Raw genomic sequence first — 15,750 nt, 5'->3', positions numbered from 1 at the left:
TTTGTAGCTGTTGACTCATTGGTGTGAATGTCTGCAATCTCTGTGAGACTGATATAATTTTATACAGAATTTAAATGTTTGACAGGGAGGGAGTAGCACTTGAAAGATACATTCACAACTCATTATGTCTATAATGCATTCGAATGGGGGCATTGAAATAGAAAGTAAAGCAATGAATTTTAAAAAATGGCAGGAATCCACCTTGCTCACATTCGAGTATGTTCGACATTGGCCTCCGTAGGATTGCTCGGCATTCATTGGCTGATTGCGTGACTTACTCCTAACGTCATTACGTTTTCTTGCGTAGCTGCTTCCTGAAGCCCAACAGCAAAATAGACGATGGTAAGTGAAAATAAATTAAATATTAGATTTTTTTACCTTGTTTATTTTTCGTGAACATTGCTTGTATGTGGATGTATGGACTAATTGCTTTGTGACCGTAAACTCTTATCGCATATAAAGCATGTTGGTCTGCTAGCTAGCCCGAGATGGATGAACGATGATCACATGACAAAAAAGTGGTCTGAATAACAACGCAGTACTGCTCAAATCAATCACCCTTTCAATCTGCATTGGGTTCTACTTTAAATTTGTCATTGTCTGTGAATCTGTGTGATGAGATTGAGTTTGCTCGAGTAGCTAGCTAACGTTAGCTAATTTCCTTATCCATGTCTCAGCTAGCAGGTGATTTCTTCATTTTCTCTGGTTGTTTAGCTACCACCATGTCACTTCTCATGCCTACTCATCGCAGCAAGTTACGTATTTAAATTCAGTCATTTTAGTTTGATTTCAACTTTATGGACCTTTTGACATTTTGTGTCAGTGCACAAACCCAACTTTAGTGTTTGGTAGGGGCACTACTATAATCACTCACGCTATAGTTATGATCTTACTTGCAACCCACTAACAATTAAGGCTATCATCTATTGTCACCTTACTAACACTTATTTGTTTGGAATGTTTCCTTAAATTAAAAATTAAGTTTTCACTATTTTCCCACCTGGTTTTATTTTTTCCTTTCCTATCTTTGATCTTGCTTCATGTCAATCTCTCCACACACATCCTGCTTCCCACCCTACCCCTTCTCCAATCTTCTTCTGCTCTGTATTCAGGCTGGTCACCGGGTAAGTGCACGCTCTCTGTGTTGGACCCTGTACTCTGCCTGTTCTACCTCTTCTGGAGGCTTGTTTTGTAGACTAATGGAGGGATGCCTGTCATCGTAACACCCCATATCTCGCTAAACTCTAAGGGTTAGCCTTATAATGATGTCCTGGTAATAAAGACATTTTCCATACTAACACACATACACACCAAGAATGTTGCCATGCATTCAGGTGAGGTTATTGAGCAATCTGTTTGATACATTTAGAGGTAACTCTAAAAACAAACTGTTATTTTGGGTACACACCCTTTGCTGGATAATTGATGTAGTATGACCTTTCTAATGTGTGATGTGGAAAAATAAATATGCCTTAATTATTTGTTTGTCGCTGTTCAGACAAACTGATATATCTGTGGGGATAGAGTATTCTGCGGAATGGGACAAGAAGCTTTAGTCCTTGATCAAATTGGCAACGATCTTCTAATTACCATGGAGTATTGATATACCCTACTCGAGAACTTAGTTATCTTCCAACTCAAGGACCAAAGTTGTGGCATTTTTAAGATGAATTGAAATTCAATACGACAGACTTGTTGAACATTTGCAAGTCACATGTTGAATTTCATTTCCTGAGTTGACTGAGTTGAAATGGTATGGACTCCAAACTTGATGTCATCCTCCTTATGGACAGCCTACATTTTGTAAGTATGACAGGGCTCCCTCCTGTAACTGCCAACATATCTCATCTCTCCATCCACTGTTTTGATGCCAGTTGGTCCTGGTGTTAGGTGACCTGCACATCCCCCACCGATGCAACACCCTACCAGCCAAGTTTAAGAAGCTGTTGGTGCCAGGCAAGATCCAGCACATCCTCTGTACAGGAAACCTCTGCACCAAGGAGAGCTATGACTACCTGAAGACACTGGCTGGGGACGTACACATTGTCAGGGGAGACTTTGATGAGGTTTTTATATCCGCTTCCCTTATGCTTTATTGCATGATCCATTATATCAAAATGTATGTATAATCTTTTAATAGGTAAGGTAAGTGGATGAGCTGTGGTGTTTTCTGCCTTCTCTTCCCTATAGAACCTGAACTACCCGGAGCAGAAGGTGGTGACAGTAGGTCAGTTTAAGATCGGCCTGATCCATGGGCACCAGGTGATCCCCTGGGGGGACATGGCAAGCCTGGCCCTGTTGCAGAGGCAGCTCGACGTTGACATCCTCATCTCTGGACACACGCACAAGTTTGAGGCCTTCGAAAACGAGAACAAGTTCTACATCAACCCCGGCTCAGCAACTGGAGCCTACAATGCACTGGAAAGGTAATGGTGGAATTTCTACAAATTAAGCCATTGACATATTTATTGGGTCATTTAGCAGATGTTTTTAAAGTGACTTGGTAAGTTGCTAACTGCTAGTATTCCACTGATGTGTAAACATGAGCATTCCTCTCCCCTGTTTGGCTTCTCCTCAGCAACATCATCCCATCCTTTGTATTGATGGACATCCAAGCATCCACAGTGGTGACGTACGTATACCAGCTCATAGGAGATGACGTCAAAGTGGAGAGGATTGAGTACAAGAAATCCTAAACCCAGGGCTGAAAAGGGAGGGGTGAGGCAAGGGGTGCTGTCGTTCAGTGTATCGTTTCATTCCTTTCTACCTGCAGCTCCAACTACATAACCACAAAAAATGCTCTACCATAACTGTTTGCTAACTTAACTCTATAAAGAAATTTATAATATTTTATGTCATCCGCATTGGCATGTGTTCCACCCACCATGTGGTGTCTGTAAAAATAAAATTAAAAAATGCAATTGTCACACGTGTTTGCATAATGTCATTCAAATAAATATTTGGTGCCACTTTTTGAATTATATGTATTGTCATGTAAAATGTCCTGTAAGTACATGTAGGTCCATGGCCTTTTATTTTCCTGTAGTGAGCCTTCTCTTACTAATTTCACCCACAATAAGAATCCCATTTCATTCTCAGCCACCTGTTCATATTAAATTGTAAGACAAAGAAAACCCTTTTAGGGATACTTCAGGATTTTGGCAATGAAGTATGCTAGCAGATACCCCATAGACTTCCAGTCATTGTGCAAATACTAGTTAGCATTGGCTCGTGAAACTTGACACAGAGACATAAAATGATATCCACAAGATCATCTGACTCTGGGGAAGTAGATAACGGGCCTCATTGCCAACATTTCGAAGTATCCCTTTAACACTTAGAAAATTACACCACATGTAAAAACACTGAAAACAAATGAGTGATGCAGTCATATGATTGAGAATAAGTGGTCTTGCTCCCCCATAGACAGTGAGCTCATGCATTCACTCAGTCATCAGCCATTTAACTCCAGGTTGTCTTTTTATGAACACTGATAAAGGCACAGATGTAAGCATGTAGTAAAAAACTGCCCTGAGGACTTTAGTCCTGCTTTCTGGATTTCCTGTCTTTTGACACAGATTAACCTGGTGATGTCCTGTAGGGTTAGCCACAGGCAAAGAAAAAGGACCGTTTTTGACATCAGATTCTAAAAAAGTAAACGCCATACACCTCATTTGTTGATTGGGGATATTTGGTAGAATGGTTGACCCATATGTCCTTTGGTCCACAATGTGGTCGAGGCGTGGTCTTGCTGTGAATTTTGGAATGATGTTAATTTGTCTCATGACTTAACATGGGTGTTCATCCAACTTCTGGATGCACATCTAGGACTCGGTCCTTCTCCCTTATGGAACCTACAAAAAAAATGTGAATCCTATGAACACTTCTTATGCCTCAAACAGGTATGACCACCAATCTTAAACATCATCATCATTGTAGTACTTCACTGTCCCCAACCTCCTTGCAGGATGTGTCCACCATGGTTATAGAGTAACCCCTAGTTTTCTCTGTCCTGATGCATCTGTGAAGCACATTTTAGGTCATGTTTCTGGATGAGTTTATGTGCATGCTCTGTAAGCATCAGCAATCGTGGATATGTAATGCTTTTGTCCTGGTGTCAGCTCCAAATGCTGTAGTCTTTTAGCCAAGTGTGACATGCCAGTAGCCTGCTGAATCTTTCAGACGTGGCCCAGTGATTGCATCGGGCCTGCATTAATTTGCTGCTTTTTGGAGTGGGAATCAATTCTTTAAAATCAATTTTCAGTAGTTCCAAGCTAGTGTTCCTAATGTCGTCTGACCCCACATGGACAGCATGAGTCCCCATTGATTTGAGCCTTCCTAAGGCTTTAGGAAAACACTACAACATTATGCATGAATGTTAATATGGTTTTGCTTTCCTACTGAGACTAAGGGTCTGGTTGCCTTGGAGCTCTGGTTGCCTTGGAGCTTGATGTTGACCAAGAGGAGTGGCCCTAGCAAGAAGAGCGGCTGTTACTCCAAGGGAAACCACACTGCTGCCTGCAAATATGCAACATTCTTCATTTTGATATTTGAAATATTTTGATAAAGATGTACCTCACAAATATGCTTGCTGTTTCCACATAATTATAGTGCTTATTGGTTATTTTGTCATCTCAGTTTTCCCGCAAATTAACGCGCTGCCACAGTCCCCGTTAGAAAACTCGTCTCAGATTGCAATCTACACATCATGATATTGAAAACATGTTGTTTTTCCTAAAGTTACATTTCTTTGAATTATGAAATTCTACAATAGAAAATATGTATTTTCATTGTCTTGATCTATTGAATGTATTTATTGACGAAGTGAATTGACCTATTCTATTACTTTATGTCAATGTTAAATTTAATTGAACGCTATAAACGAATGTAATCTATAACTTTTAAATATATCATTTAAAATAATTAATTGTACTATTTCAATAAGGGACATAGACACATGGTTAGAAACGTGCAATGTAATTTGTCCTACATAGTGTTCAAAACAGGTAATATTGGAAAATGACATCAAGACCATTATTGCACTGAGACAGCCATAAAGTTTTGGCAAGATACCATCATCGTGTTTCATCCGATGCACTCTGACATAGTCTTGGCATTTTCTGCAAATATCACCTGTTTTTTTCATTCAAAACCAGCAGTAGCAATAATATTGACTGACAAAATCTAAATTGCTGTCGATTCTTGACATTGGTGTGTAGGTAAGATTATTTGTACGCATGCGTGAAAATCTACTGCTCACTCGAACGACAACTTTTGGTCTTCACACAATACCCGTAGTTAGCGAATGTCTTCTGCCTGCAAGCATGTTGGCTGTGAATGTAGCCGCCGACATATGGTTTAGCAACATTACTCTTTAATAGTTAAGCGACTAAAATAGTTTTGTGTAGTTTCAGTCCTTGGGATATTATAGTATAAATGCCTCGTTATGCTCAACTCGTGATGGGCCCTGCGGGAAGTGGAAAGGTAAGATAACTAACTAAGCTAGCTAGCTAATGTTTTTAGCTAAAGTCGTTAGCTATCCACAACACTGAAACGTTACTGTTAGCTTCAGTGGGTAGCTAGTAACTAGCTAACGTTAAGTGTTTGCTGTTTGTTCCATGTCATTCCAAAATGTAGCTAAACGAGCAGGGCTAGGCTATGCTTTACAATTAAAGCCAATTCACATATTAAGATAGTTAGCGCTTACTAGTTTAGTTGCAACATCCAAGGTCTGAGCTACATGCACTGCCATTGACCATGACTTGTCAATGTCAGAAATGCAGTTCCAGCACTTTTCTAATATGCTTGTACTGTAGATGTTGCTTGATTTATCCTATTAAAAGTTATCATATCATCACGTATGTTTTTGTCACAGATATTTCAGTCCGCTGTGGTTTATTAATCTCCCCTATCTGTAGAGTACCTACTGCTCTACACTGATCCAGCATGCAGAAGCCATAAACCGCTCTGTACAGGTGGTCAACCTAGACCCAGCCGCTGAACACTTTGATTACCCGGTCATGGCAGGTAAAACACATCTCTGAGGAGTTCTGTGATAGTCCTGTTTATATTACAGTGAGTGGCACTGACTGGTTGTTTTTCTACCCTCAGATATCCGGGAGCTGATTATGGTGGATGATGTGATGGAGGATGAGTCACTGAGGTTCGGCCCAAATGGAGGGCTGGTGTTCTGCATGGAGTACTTTGCCAACAACTTTGACTGGCTGGAGGAGAGCCTGGGCCACGTGGAGGATGACTACATACTGTTTGACTGTCCTGGTAAAGTCCTATTCATAGAGAGGGGCAAGGAACATGACTGATGGATCTGATTTTGAACATGATGATCATAGTTGTTGAGAAGTTTGTGCTGATGTTGTAGTGAGAGTGGTAATAACTAAAATTATTATGATGGGGTTGTTGATGTCTGCAGGTCAAATAGAGCTCTACACACACCTCCCTGTGATGAGGCAGCTCGTAGAGAAGCTCCAGCAATGGGAATTCCGTGTTTGTGGCGTCTTCCTGGTAGACTCGCAGTTCATGGTGGAGACCTTCAAGGTAATCTGGCCACTATTAACCCACCTTATTCCTGATCATGCTGACTTTTACTCTGTCAATAATATGCTCTGACAGTAGTATTTGAAGTTAATTGCTAAACAATTTTCTCCCATCCCAGTTCATTTCTGGTATCATGGCTGCTTTGAGTGCCATGGTCTCTTTGGAGATTCCAACAGTCAACATAATGACTAAAATGGATCTGCTGAGTCCCAAGGCCAAAAAGGAAATTGAAAAGTATGTGCCAGAACGAAAGCATTCCTCCTTTTTATGTGTTTATCTGTTACTGTGGTCTTTGTTTATCTGATTTTGTTTGTGTCTGGCTCTGAATGCATGCTTAGCGGACCTGTATTGGCTGACACTGACAGATCTCACTCTCTCCATGCAGATACCTGGACCCAGACATGTACTCAATGATGGAGGACAACTCTGTCACCATTAGGAGCAAGAAGTTCAAGAAGCTGACCAAAGCCATCTGTGGCTTGGTAAGTTCCTGCTGTGCACACAGCCATGCTCAGAGAAAAGGCAGCAATGTTTTTTTCTGAATTTGGAATTCATTTAAAATATATATATATGTTTGTTTGTTTTCCAGATTGACGACTACAGCATGGTGAGATTCCTGCCATTTGACCGCACAGATGAGGAAGGCATCAACATAGTGCTTCAGCACATTGACTTTTCCATACAATACGGAGAAGACTTGGAGTTCAAGGAGCCAAAGGTAAGTACATAAAAATCAACTATGTGGACTGAAACGTATGCCTAGTGCTTAACTATAATCCTGCTTTTGGAAGTAATGTACTACATTTCTAAGTATACTAAGTGCGCTCCCAACTACTTAAAACCTTTCACTCACTTTACTTGTTTTTCTGTCCTTAGGAGCCTGAGGAGGAGCCTGACAACACAAATTATGATGATTTATTTCAGGACAAAGTAGAGGACTGAGAGGTGACATAAGAGGCCCAGAAAGAAAAGAGTAACATTTAATGGTCAGAGGGAAATGTTAATTGCAGTATCATGCCACATAATATTTATTTATAGACTTATTATGTCTGTTTAAAATGTTTTTAGTTATCATTTTAAGATTGTGTATAGTGTATTGTGACCCTGATATTGCAACCCCCCCTTATTTTTTTGAATAAAAACTATTGTAAAACAGTTTTCACACAAGTATTGCTCTGAAAATGTTAAATTGGCACCACCCTGTGGCCATTCAAATATTCTACACACCGCATCTATCTACTTCCTGTAATTCTGTTGGGTGGGACAGGCGGAAGCAGTGTTCTGGCAAACGAAACATTTTTATTTTGCTGAGTTAAAAGATTGACATTTATTTCTCAAAATGCCGGTAAGTAAATTACAATATTATGACCACCTCTTAAATTAACAGTTGCAATACTGAAATGGAATTATTTGTATGATAATTGTGCCTGTATGCACCCTAATGACGTACAGACAGTAGAATTGCTAGCTATTGGTGATGCCTTTACCTCCCCAGAAGAAGTTGGCTACATAATTTGATGTACAATATTGCATGATAGTGAGACAGACTAGTTGCCAATTTAAATGAAAACTAGCAAATTAACATGTTAGCGCTTGTAGCTAATATGGATAGTTTCTACATTAGCTAGCTAATCTGCTCTTTTGTAACTACTAGTATTATTGACAGCTATCAGGTACACTGGCTTCTCATCCTGTTTATTTTTTATTTAACTAGGCAAGACGGTTAAGAACACATTCTTAATCTCCCGAAAGGGCCATTATACTATACAAACATCAACTTTTTCAATTTGCTTCGCAGGCGTACCACTCTGGCTTGATGGATGGGGACACCAAGATGGTGGGGAACATGGCTATGCTGCCACTAAAAACCCAGTTCAAGGGCCCTGCAGCAAAAGAGAGTACGTTTCAGCTTGCAAACTCGTACCATCCACACATGGTGTTTAGAAAATAGGGTACAATAATGGACAAAGTTCATGTGTGATATGAATGTTTTTTCTGTGATTTATAATTGAGCTTTCCATACTCTTTCAACCTGCACATCAGTTTTTTTCATTCGCTTCTGACTTTGGTTGCCTGGTGGTGCATGTTTCTTCCTTATTTGGTGTCACGAGTCATTCGCGTGTTCATTCTCTTTATTTTGAAGAACTTGTCCATCATTCCCTAACTTCCTGTATACTCAATACTCGTGTTATTTCAGCCAAAGATTCTGACATCATTGAAGAGGCCATCTACTATTTCAAAGCCAACGTCTTCTTTAAGAATTATGAAATCAAGGTAAAGGAAAACTGAATTATTTTGTCTATGACTAAAATGGTGACTGTAAAAGTAGTCACCTGACATGTAAGGAATACTGTCTGTTTTAATGAAGTGACTTTTTTTTTACAGTACCTATTTTTTAGGCCTCTTGCTACAGTGCTTTGGCCCTAGTTTTCCAACACGCCCCAGCCTGCCTCTGAATATTGACACTACAATATTGGCAATACAATCTTCTCATAGCTCTGTTAGCATTCTAACCAATGCTGCCCATAAGTTGGATGGTGACTGAAACTAGGCTCTGCTCGCATACACCTATTCATGTTATCAGATAACAGATAGACTAAAGTCAGTAGTAATGAGAATACAAAAGGCTTGGTGTATTCTTGGAGTTAACAACCTGTCCCCCTTCCCAGAACGAGGCAGACAGGACTCTGATCTACGTCACCCTTTACATTTCTGAATGTCTGAAGAAGCTACAGAAGGTAACTGAATCTGATTTGATTGCCAACATGATTTTCTAATGAACTAAATGGCTAATGAATCCAAATAACCCCTCCCTAAGTTATAGAATGTTAGGTCCTCAGAATAATGCAAAGAAAGACATTTGTATTGTGAACTCCCCTCCCAAATTATTTGTGTTTACAGTGCAGCTCCAGGGGTCAGGGAGAGAAGGAAATGTACACTCTGGGAATCACTAACTTCCCCATCCCTGGAGAACCTGGCTTCCCTCTCAACGCCATGTATGCAAAGCCCAGCAACAAGCAGGAAGAGGGTAAGGAGCATTAGCAGAAGTCCTTGCAGGATGAGATGTGGGAATGCCAGTATTACGTTAATCACTTCTCTTTAATTGATCTGATTTGGTTTCTGGTTGTCCCTGATCAGAGACAATGAGGGCGTACCTGCAGCAGATCCGCCAGGAGACGGGGCTGAGGCTGTGTGACCGTGTGTTTGACCCCCAGACAGACAAACCCAGCAAGGTGAGACGGTAAAATTTGACTTCCCGATCTGTCACACTAAATCCCAAGTGTACTCAAGTACTAACATTGACAATAAAGTGAAATTGCGGACTGCTTTTAATGGACTAACCTGGACTGTGACTTTTTTTTTTTCAGTGGTGGATGTGCTTTGTCAAGAAACAATTCATGAACAAAAGCCTTTCAGCTCCTGGACAGTAGACAACTCAGGAGTGCTGGAGGTTATTCTAAACTAATGCGAGGCAGATGGATTTTTCGGGCCTCTGCTTTCGTGTGGCTAAGATTATTTTATACTGAATAAGAAGAGTACATGGACGCGATATTGTTTCATTGATCATGTTAAGCTGGTGCTTAATGTGTCCCTGTCCATCTTTGACAAAATGTAAGAACAGCATTGTATTCTTTTAATTGTGTAAATCATGAAGATAATTTTCAAAACTTTATTGGGCTCAAGTTAGACATTAACTGTGGGTGTAAATGCCTACAATTTCACGTCACACAGGTGAATGGGTAGAACTATTGAGCTACAAGTTTTATTTCTTGTTCTAACAATCCATCGCCACTTCTGTTATTAGATATTTTGTGTAACACAATTGTGTTGCGGAGGGCCAGTCTAATCCACTTGCACAGGATAATGTCTATACTTGAGTAAACATTTAACCAAAAGTGACATCACTTCATTCATCACACCCTTTAAAGACTACACACAAAACAAAAAGGCTGAGCCAAATCTAAAATAAGATTACTCTTCTGTGTACATGTGACCAAAGCTCAAATGATTCACAAGAATGGGCAAATTGACATGTCCCTAAATATCTAAGCTATAACAGCAAGGAGAATCAAGTACAAACATTCACCCTAAAGTACAACTAATTTGATACAGTACATATTTACATACACAATAAAATTGTAGATGATCTTTATTACAAAAAAATATTCTCTGTTCATCATGCTAATGTTTTTGGTTTATCCCCAAACATATTGATCAAACAAATGTATCCAGACAGATGGTGACATCACTGGAGACAGTTTCCTTTGCTTACAGGAAAACAACTTAAGGCAGCAGAGTGTATTGACCTCTTTGAAAGGACTTTGCAGAACACTTGAGGGGATGGGCTTCCAGGGGTATAAAACGGGCAATGAAAGCCTTTGTTGGTAACAATCTCTTCAAATACTCTGAACTCCAAAATTGCATAAGAGACAAGTCTAAAATAGATGGCTCAGTGGCAGGTTGAAAATAAAGAATAAGCTCATCAAAACATCTTGAATTGTCATGATCATCTAAATAAATAAGTATAAGGTGAGAACTGGACAATAACCACAAGGGGGATGTTTATCTACACACATTTACTTGACCCTGAACCTATTTACAAAACTAAAAGGGGTTGGCTTCTTTATTCCACATCTTCCTAAGAGCAGAACACTGGTGCAAAAGTCTTTATTGAAGAGTGACATGATGTATCCGCCAAGGTAAAAATTTCAGCTAAAAAAGAAAAAAGTTAGTTTGCAGACAAAATATAACAGACAAAGGAGCATCAAGACTGACTAGGAAACACATAACGGAAGATTATTTAGTGACCAACCAAGGCACTGAATGGGTCTCACTTTCTGCAACATGTGTGAAATTATAGCTGTGTGGATCGAGAAAGGGACTCACTGGGTTTGTGTCGAGGAGGGGGCCTAGTCAAACGCCATCTCCTGACTCTTTCGTACACAGCGAGCCACCTTCCTCTTGAACTCTCCGCAAGGATCCTCTCTCCATTCCTTCTGCAGGGCACAATACAACTGTACATCAAAACCCTGGATTTAACAATCACTACAATCAACTAAATGGTGGAGTATCCTTCAGCACTACCAAATATCAAGAAAAATCATGAGCAGTGAAATTTCCCATCGAGACCATAAAAACAAACTAGCACCATAATTTCAGCCTTTTCTAACTGAATGGAATGCATGTTTCCCCTGTCTGAAGATGTATGGTGGAATTTATGGGACTTAACGGCTGCGTCCACGTTGGCGGGTGAGTCGCCGTTCGGGTCGGCCAGCATGGAGATGACACTGATCATGATGGTCTCTACAGTGTGGATGGGCAGCCAGCGCTCCTCAGGCTTCTCATAGCCAAACTTGTCCTCTCCGGGCTCATGCAGAATGGAGATACACACGTCACCATTCTTTGCCACTGAGAGAGGGAGGAGAGGGGGAGGACAGGAATCAACCTGTGCTGACCATATTATATTATTATATATTATTATATTACCAGCTGACAAACAGATCTTTGGCTAGATGGCACATGAAACAAAACTGAAGACTAACTCAAAATGTCAAATACATTCTTCTGTACGGATCTGAAACATGGATAACTACTACGAACATGCTGAACTAAAGTCATTCATTAAACACCGTCTTATTCGACTTCTGGGAGTCCACTGGCCAGACTGCATCAGCAACATCAGGCTGTGGGAAATTTTAAAAACAGGTCCCAATAGAAGCACAACTTAAGAGGAAACGGTGCTGGATAGGACACACACTAAGAAGAAACAATAAATCAATCACAAAACAGGCCCTAACATAGAACACAAGGCAAATGCTAAAGAGGAAGACCTAAAACCACCTAGACCAAGCACAGAGCAGATGGTCTGACATCGCTAGGCCTAGAGAGGATAGCACATTATATTTTTAATCTTCATTTAACCAGGCAAGTCAAAGAACAAATTCTTATTTACAATGACAGCCTAGCAAGAGGCCTATGGGGACAGGCTGGGATAAACAATTTAAATGTAGGACAAGACACACATCACAACAAGAGACACCACAACATAAAGAGAGACCTAAGACAACAAAACATGGCAACACAAACATTGTTAGGCACAGAAAACAGCACAAAATTGTAGAGACAAAAACACGACGCAGCCACAAGTGTCAGTAAGAGTGTAGAGATGGAGATAAAACTCCAGTTTGAGTGTTTTGCAGCTTGTTGCTGTGGCTAGCTGTAGGGAACTGAAAAGAGGAGCGATCCAGGGATGTGGGCCTTTAACAGAATGTGACTGTCAGAATGGGTGCTGGAAGATGAGGGTTGCTGTAGGTATCTCAGACAGGAGGAGTGAGGCCCAAGATGGTTTTTATAAATAAGCATCAACCAGTGGTCTTGCACCGGTATACAGAGAGGGCCAGTTTACAGAGGAGTACAGAGTGCAGTGGTGGAAAATCTGATGGCCGAAGAGTAAAGAACACCTAGCCGCTCGAGAGCACCCTTACCTGTCGATCTATAAATTGTCTCCACAATCTAGCATCTAAATCTGGGTTAGTTTGGCAGCAGGTGTGAAAGTGGAGCGAGCACAGAAAGGGATGGAAGCATTCCACGATGGCTTATGTTCCACAAGGAATACAAAAGGCCTAAGTAAGAATAGCACATGAAACCAATTACCATTGGGATGCCATATTTCTGTGATGAACTTCATCTTCGGGGGCCTATGAGGGTAGTCATGGGGAAAGGTCAGGTAGGCTTTAAAGAAACCACCCTCACTGTAAAGAGAAGATGAGACCATTTGCAAATCAGATGGACGGTAGCAAATGACTTTTCCAAACACACGAAGTTAGTAAAACATACTCACAATAATGTATCTTGAGGGCCAATAACGACAACCTCCCACTGATGGATGTCATCATCGTCTATGAGACCAGCAGAAAATCCCTCCACGGGGTTCTTGTTGAGCTCTAAAATGATTCAACAAACACACTGACGTTACCCAATACCCCAGCCTGGAAAATGTGCTTTACTTGTAACGTTAGCCGTGCGTGTTGTCAAGCTTTTCTCAAACATCCTACTGGAATTCAACTCACTTTGTTAGTTAGCTAACCAGTTACAATGGAAACGTATGTAGTTTGAGACAGCTGGCTTTGAAGTGACGTACCCGGTACACTACTCCACAAGCCTTAGCAAAATAGCTACTAACGTGTTAACGTTACTATCAATGTTGTGTTTCGCTAGTTAACTAGCCAGCTTGCTAGCTAACTACAAGCAAAAAATTGGTATGTCACGCGTTAGCTAGCTAAACATTTATCAGCTGTGAATTTGCATTGCGTAGCTAATAGCTGTAAATAGCTAACTAAGTTGACATATTCAATACAAGCAAAACCAGCATAATTCGACTACAAGTGATTAGCCACTAACGTTAGGTAGAAAGTTAACGGTAAAAAGCGTGGTAGTTTAACGTTAAGTTAGCTAACGGTTGTGTAGCGAGCTATTTTACCTGCTAGTTGTTTTCGAAGCAGCAGTGATGATTGATCAGTCATTTTATGTGGATTAGTTGAGCTAACTAATATAGACAAGGACCTGACCTAACTCTAACATAAAATATAACACAACAAAGAATTAGAGAGATACCCAACTACAGTAGCCTGCTTCCGATGTTAGAATAAGGCCTATTTGGTTGATCGTTTCGCGCAGGGATGCACAGCTTGTTACACGGCTAAGCTAGCAAAAGCCCCACACTAACACCGCATGCGCCTTGCTCGTAGTCTTCTTCGAGGTTTATTGGCAGACTACACTCATTAGATGTATTGCCGCCACCTATTATACGAGGTAGTAAAAACACCCCAAAAACAAAATATGTTTTGGATGAACAAATTCATACTAATTACCAACAACAACAAAAACACTAAGCAAATGCACGCTACATTTCAAACAAAACACTGTACTCCTTCAGTTGGATTTAAATGCCTATCCAGATCCATACACAGCACAGCAACCTCTTCATTCAGTAGTCCGTGTAACATTTCGGCTGTAAAGACCCAGAAACCTATTTGCCGCTTCTAATTCGATTTTTGATTCGTTTGACTAGTGCAAGTGAACGAAACAAAGTCCACCTTCTTCACTGTTCGTGTGTCGGGATCCTTCTCCTGCATGGCATTCACTGTAGATGTGGGACATCCACTACCATCTCTACTCTACTCACCCCTTCAACAATTTTCACTGTCTCTACGTAGAAAACCTGCTTGATAGTCCTGATCCGAGCTACTGCGACCTTCATCCTTACAGGGCACTCCGGGGATTTGGGAAGGTGATTCCTTTCACAACTACAGAAACATGCTTAATCTGACTCTTCAACTACTACACATTTATTTATTTACACTTTCCACGTGTCCAATGTTTTACATTTGTACCTCTGCAGCAATTTCTGTACATAGGGTCTCACAGCATATTTCACATACCCAACTTTTACATAAATCGGGAGAACCACTTCATCAAACGACAGTAAAACCGATAGGCGTAGTTCCTTCTAATCATTCGATTTAAGCGACGTGCATCTACCACTCCTGTAATGCTATCCCCCAAAAGATAACACATTTAATCGGTGCCCTACTCTGAAACGCCAAGAAGAAAGAGCAAGACATGTGCAATAGTTTTGTCCCCGTCCCTGTTTAGGTAGAAATACTGAGGGATGTGTAAACCACTCAAATACAAAGCTGTGGTTGCAAAACTGACAACCCATGATATCACAATTATAGTTTTAACTAGGTTTTGAGGCCATATAGTGTTTGTTTACATTTACTTTGCTTCCAAACATTGGAGTAAAACAAGCGTATATGTTGGATTCTGATGGGGTACAACATTGATCTAAACTCATGAGACATAAATTATATTCTCCCAGGATCAATGAATGGTGACTTATAATTCATTTAGATGTCCTAAAATGGATGTAGCAAGATAAATCATTTTACATTTCTTCCATTACTGCATAAATACTTTTAAACAGCTGAAGGAAAGCTACACAATATTTCTTCATGGAACATTACCTTCTTTATATCTTGAAATTATAACATACCAATGGATACAATTACACTGAACCAAAAATATAATTGCAATGTAAAGTGTTGGCCCCATGTTTCATGAGCTGAAATAAAAGATCCCATAAATTTTCCATACACACCAAAAGCTTATTTCTCTCAAATGTTGTGCACAAAT

The 15,750-nt window shown here is 40.3% G+C and overlaps 4 protein-coding genes across 5 annotated transcripts; 3 read left to right on the top strand and 1 right to left on the bottom strand.

Moving 5' to 3' along the window:
- Positions 1–211: 211 nt before the first annotated feature.
- Positions 212–2,927, top strand: vps29 (VPS29 retromer complex component). 2 transcript variants are annotated; one of them, XM_046368222.1, is made up of 5 exons: positions 313–342; positions 1,113–1,124; positions 1,875–2,066; positions 2,191–2,426; positions 2,579–2,927. In XM_046368222.1, the coding sequence occupies exons 1-5, from the start codon at positions 340–342 to the stop codon at positions 2,694–2,696; spliced, it is 561 nt and encodes a 186-aa protein (XP_046224178.1). In that variant the 5' UTR covers positions 313–339; the 3' UTR covers positions 2,697–2,927. The 2 variants fall into 2 exon arrangements, with proteins under 2 accessions (XP_046224180.1, XP_046224178.1); XM_046368224.1 differs by lacking the exon at positions 1,113–1,124 and having other exon boundaries at positions 212–342.
- Positions 2,928–5,258: 2,331 nt separating this feature from the next.
- gpn3 (GPN-loop GTPase 3) lies at positions 5,259–7,713 on the top strand. Its single transcript, XM_046370310.1, has 8 exons — positions 5,259–5,484; positions 5,919–6,027; positions 6,112–6,279; positions 6,431–6,555; positions 6,674–6,789; positions 6,941–7,037; positions 7,145–7,273; positions 7,432–7,713. Exons 1-8 carry the CDS (start codon positions 5,437–5,439, stop codon positions 7,495–7,497), a joined length of 858 nt encoding a protein of 285 aa, XP_046226266.1. The 5' UTR covers positions 5,259–5,436; the 3' UTR covers positions 7,498–7,713.
- Positions 7,714–7,765: 52 nt separating this feature from the next.
- LOC124049025 (actin-related protein 2/3 complex subunit 3-B) lies at positions 7,766–11,044 on the top strand. The gene is made up of 7 exons (XM_046370311.1): positions 7,766–7,900; positions 8,354–8,453; positions 8,753–8,829; positions 9,225–9,293; positions 9,457–9,583; positions 9,694–9,788; positions 9,924–11,044. The coding sequence occupies exons 1-7, from the start codon at positions 7,895–7,897 to the stop codon at positions 9,984–9,986; spliced, it is 537 nt and encodes a 178-aa protein (XP_046226267.1). The 5' UTR covers positions 7,766–7,894; the 3' UTR covers positions 9,987–11,044.
- Positions 10,688–14,327, bottom strand: LOC124049026 (ubiquitin-conjugating enzyme E2 G1-like). Its single transcript, XM_046370312.1, has 6 exons — positions 14,036–14,327; positions 13,397–13,499; positions 13,210–13,307; positions 11,786–11,964; positions 11,443–11,552; positions 10,688–11,268 (listed from the first exon to the last, which is right to left on the bottom strand). The coding sequence occupies exons 1-5, from the start codon at positions 14,076–14,078 to the stop codon at positions 11,466–11,468; spliced, it is 510 nt and encodes a 169-aa protein (XP_046226268.1). The 5' UTR covers positions 14,079–14,327; the 3' UTR covers positions 10,688–11,268; positions 11,443–11,465.
- Between the last annotated feature and the right edge of the window lie 1,423 nt (positions 14,328–15,750).

Source organism: Oncorhynchus gorbuscha, linkage group LG11, assembly GCF_021184085.1.
Source record: "Oncorhynchus gorbuscha isolate QuinsamMale2020 ecotype Even-year linkage group LG11, OgorEven_v1.0, whole genome shotgun sequence".
Classification (NCBI taxonomy): Eukaryota; Metazoa; Chordata; class Actinopteri; order Salmoniformes; family Salmonidae; genus Oncorhynchus; species Oncorhynchus gorbuscha.
The sequence above is the reverse complement of the archived record's forward strand: the minus strand, read 5'-3'. Positions and strand labels throughout refer to the sequence as shown.

Excerpts from the sequence above, each read along its gene's own strand:
- gpn3 (XM_046370310.1), top strand. The coding sequence starts at position 5,437 with ATGCCTCGTTATGCTCAACTCGTGATGGGCCCTGCGGGAAGTGGAAAG. Across the intron at positions 5,485-5,918 it reads GCCCTGCGGGAAGTGGAAAG|AGTACCTACTGCTCTACACT; the intron begins GTAAGATAACTA and ends CCCTATCTGTAG. Across the intron at positions 6,280-6,430 it reads CATACTGTTTGACTGTCCTG|GTCAAATAGAGCTCTACACA; the intron begins GTAAAGTCCTAT and ends TGATGTCTGCAG.
- vps29 (XM_046368222.1), top strand. Across the intron at positions 2,067-2,190 it reads TCAGGGGAGACTTTGATGAG|AACCTGAACTACCCGGAGCA; the intron begins GTTTTTATATCC and ends TCTTCCCTATAG. Across the intron at positions 2,427-2,578 it reads GCCTACAATGCACTGGAAAG|CAACATCATCCCATCCTTTG; the intron begins GTAATGGTGGAA and ends GCTTCTCCTCAG.
- LOC124049025 (XM_046370311.1), top strand. Across the intron at positions 8,454-8,752 it reads GGGCCCTGCAGCAAAAGAGA|CCAAAGATTCTGACATCATT; the intron begins GTACGTTTCAGC and ends GTGTTATTTCAG. Across the intron at positions 9,294-9,456 it reads GTCTGAAGAAGCTACAGAAG|TGCAGCTCCAGGGGTCAGGG; the intron begins GTAACTGAATCT and ends TTGTGTTTACAG.
- LOC124049026 (XM_046370312.1), bottom strand. The coding sequence starts at position 14,078 with ATGACTGATCAATCATCACTGCTGCTTCGAAAACAACTAGCAG. Across the intron at positions 13,308-13,396 it reads GGCCCTCAAGATACATTATT|TGAGGGTGGTTTCTTTAAAG; the intron begins GTGAGTATGTTT and ends TTCTCTTTACAG. Across the intron at positions 11,553-11,785 it reads CCGCCAACGTGGACGCAGCC|AAGGAATGGAGAGAGGATCC; the intron begins GTTAAGTCCCAT and ends TGTGCCCTGCAG.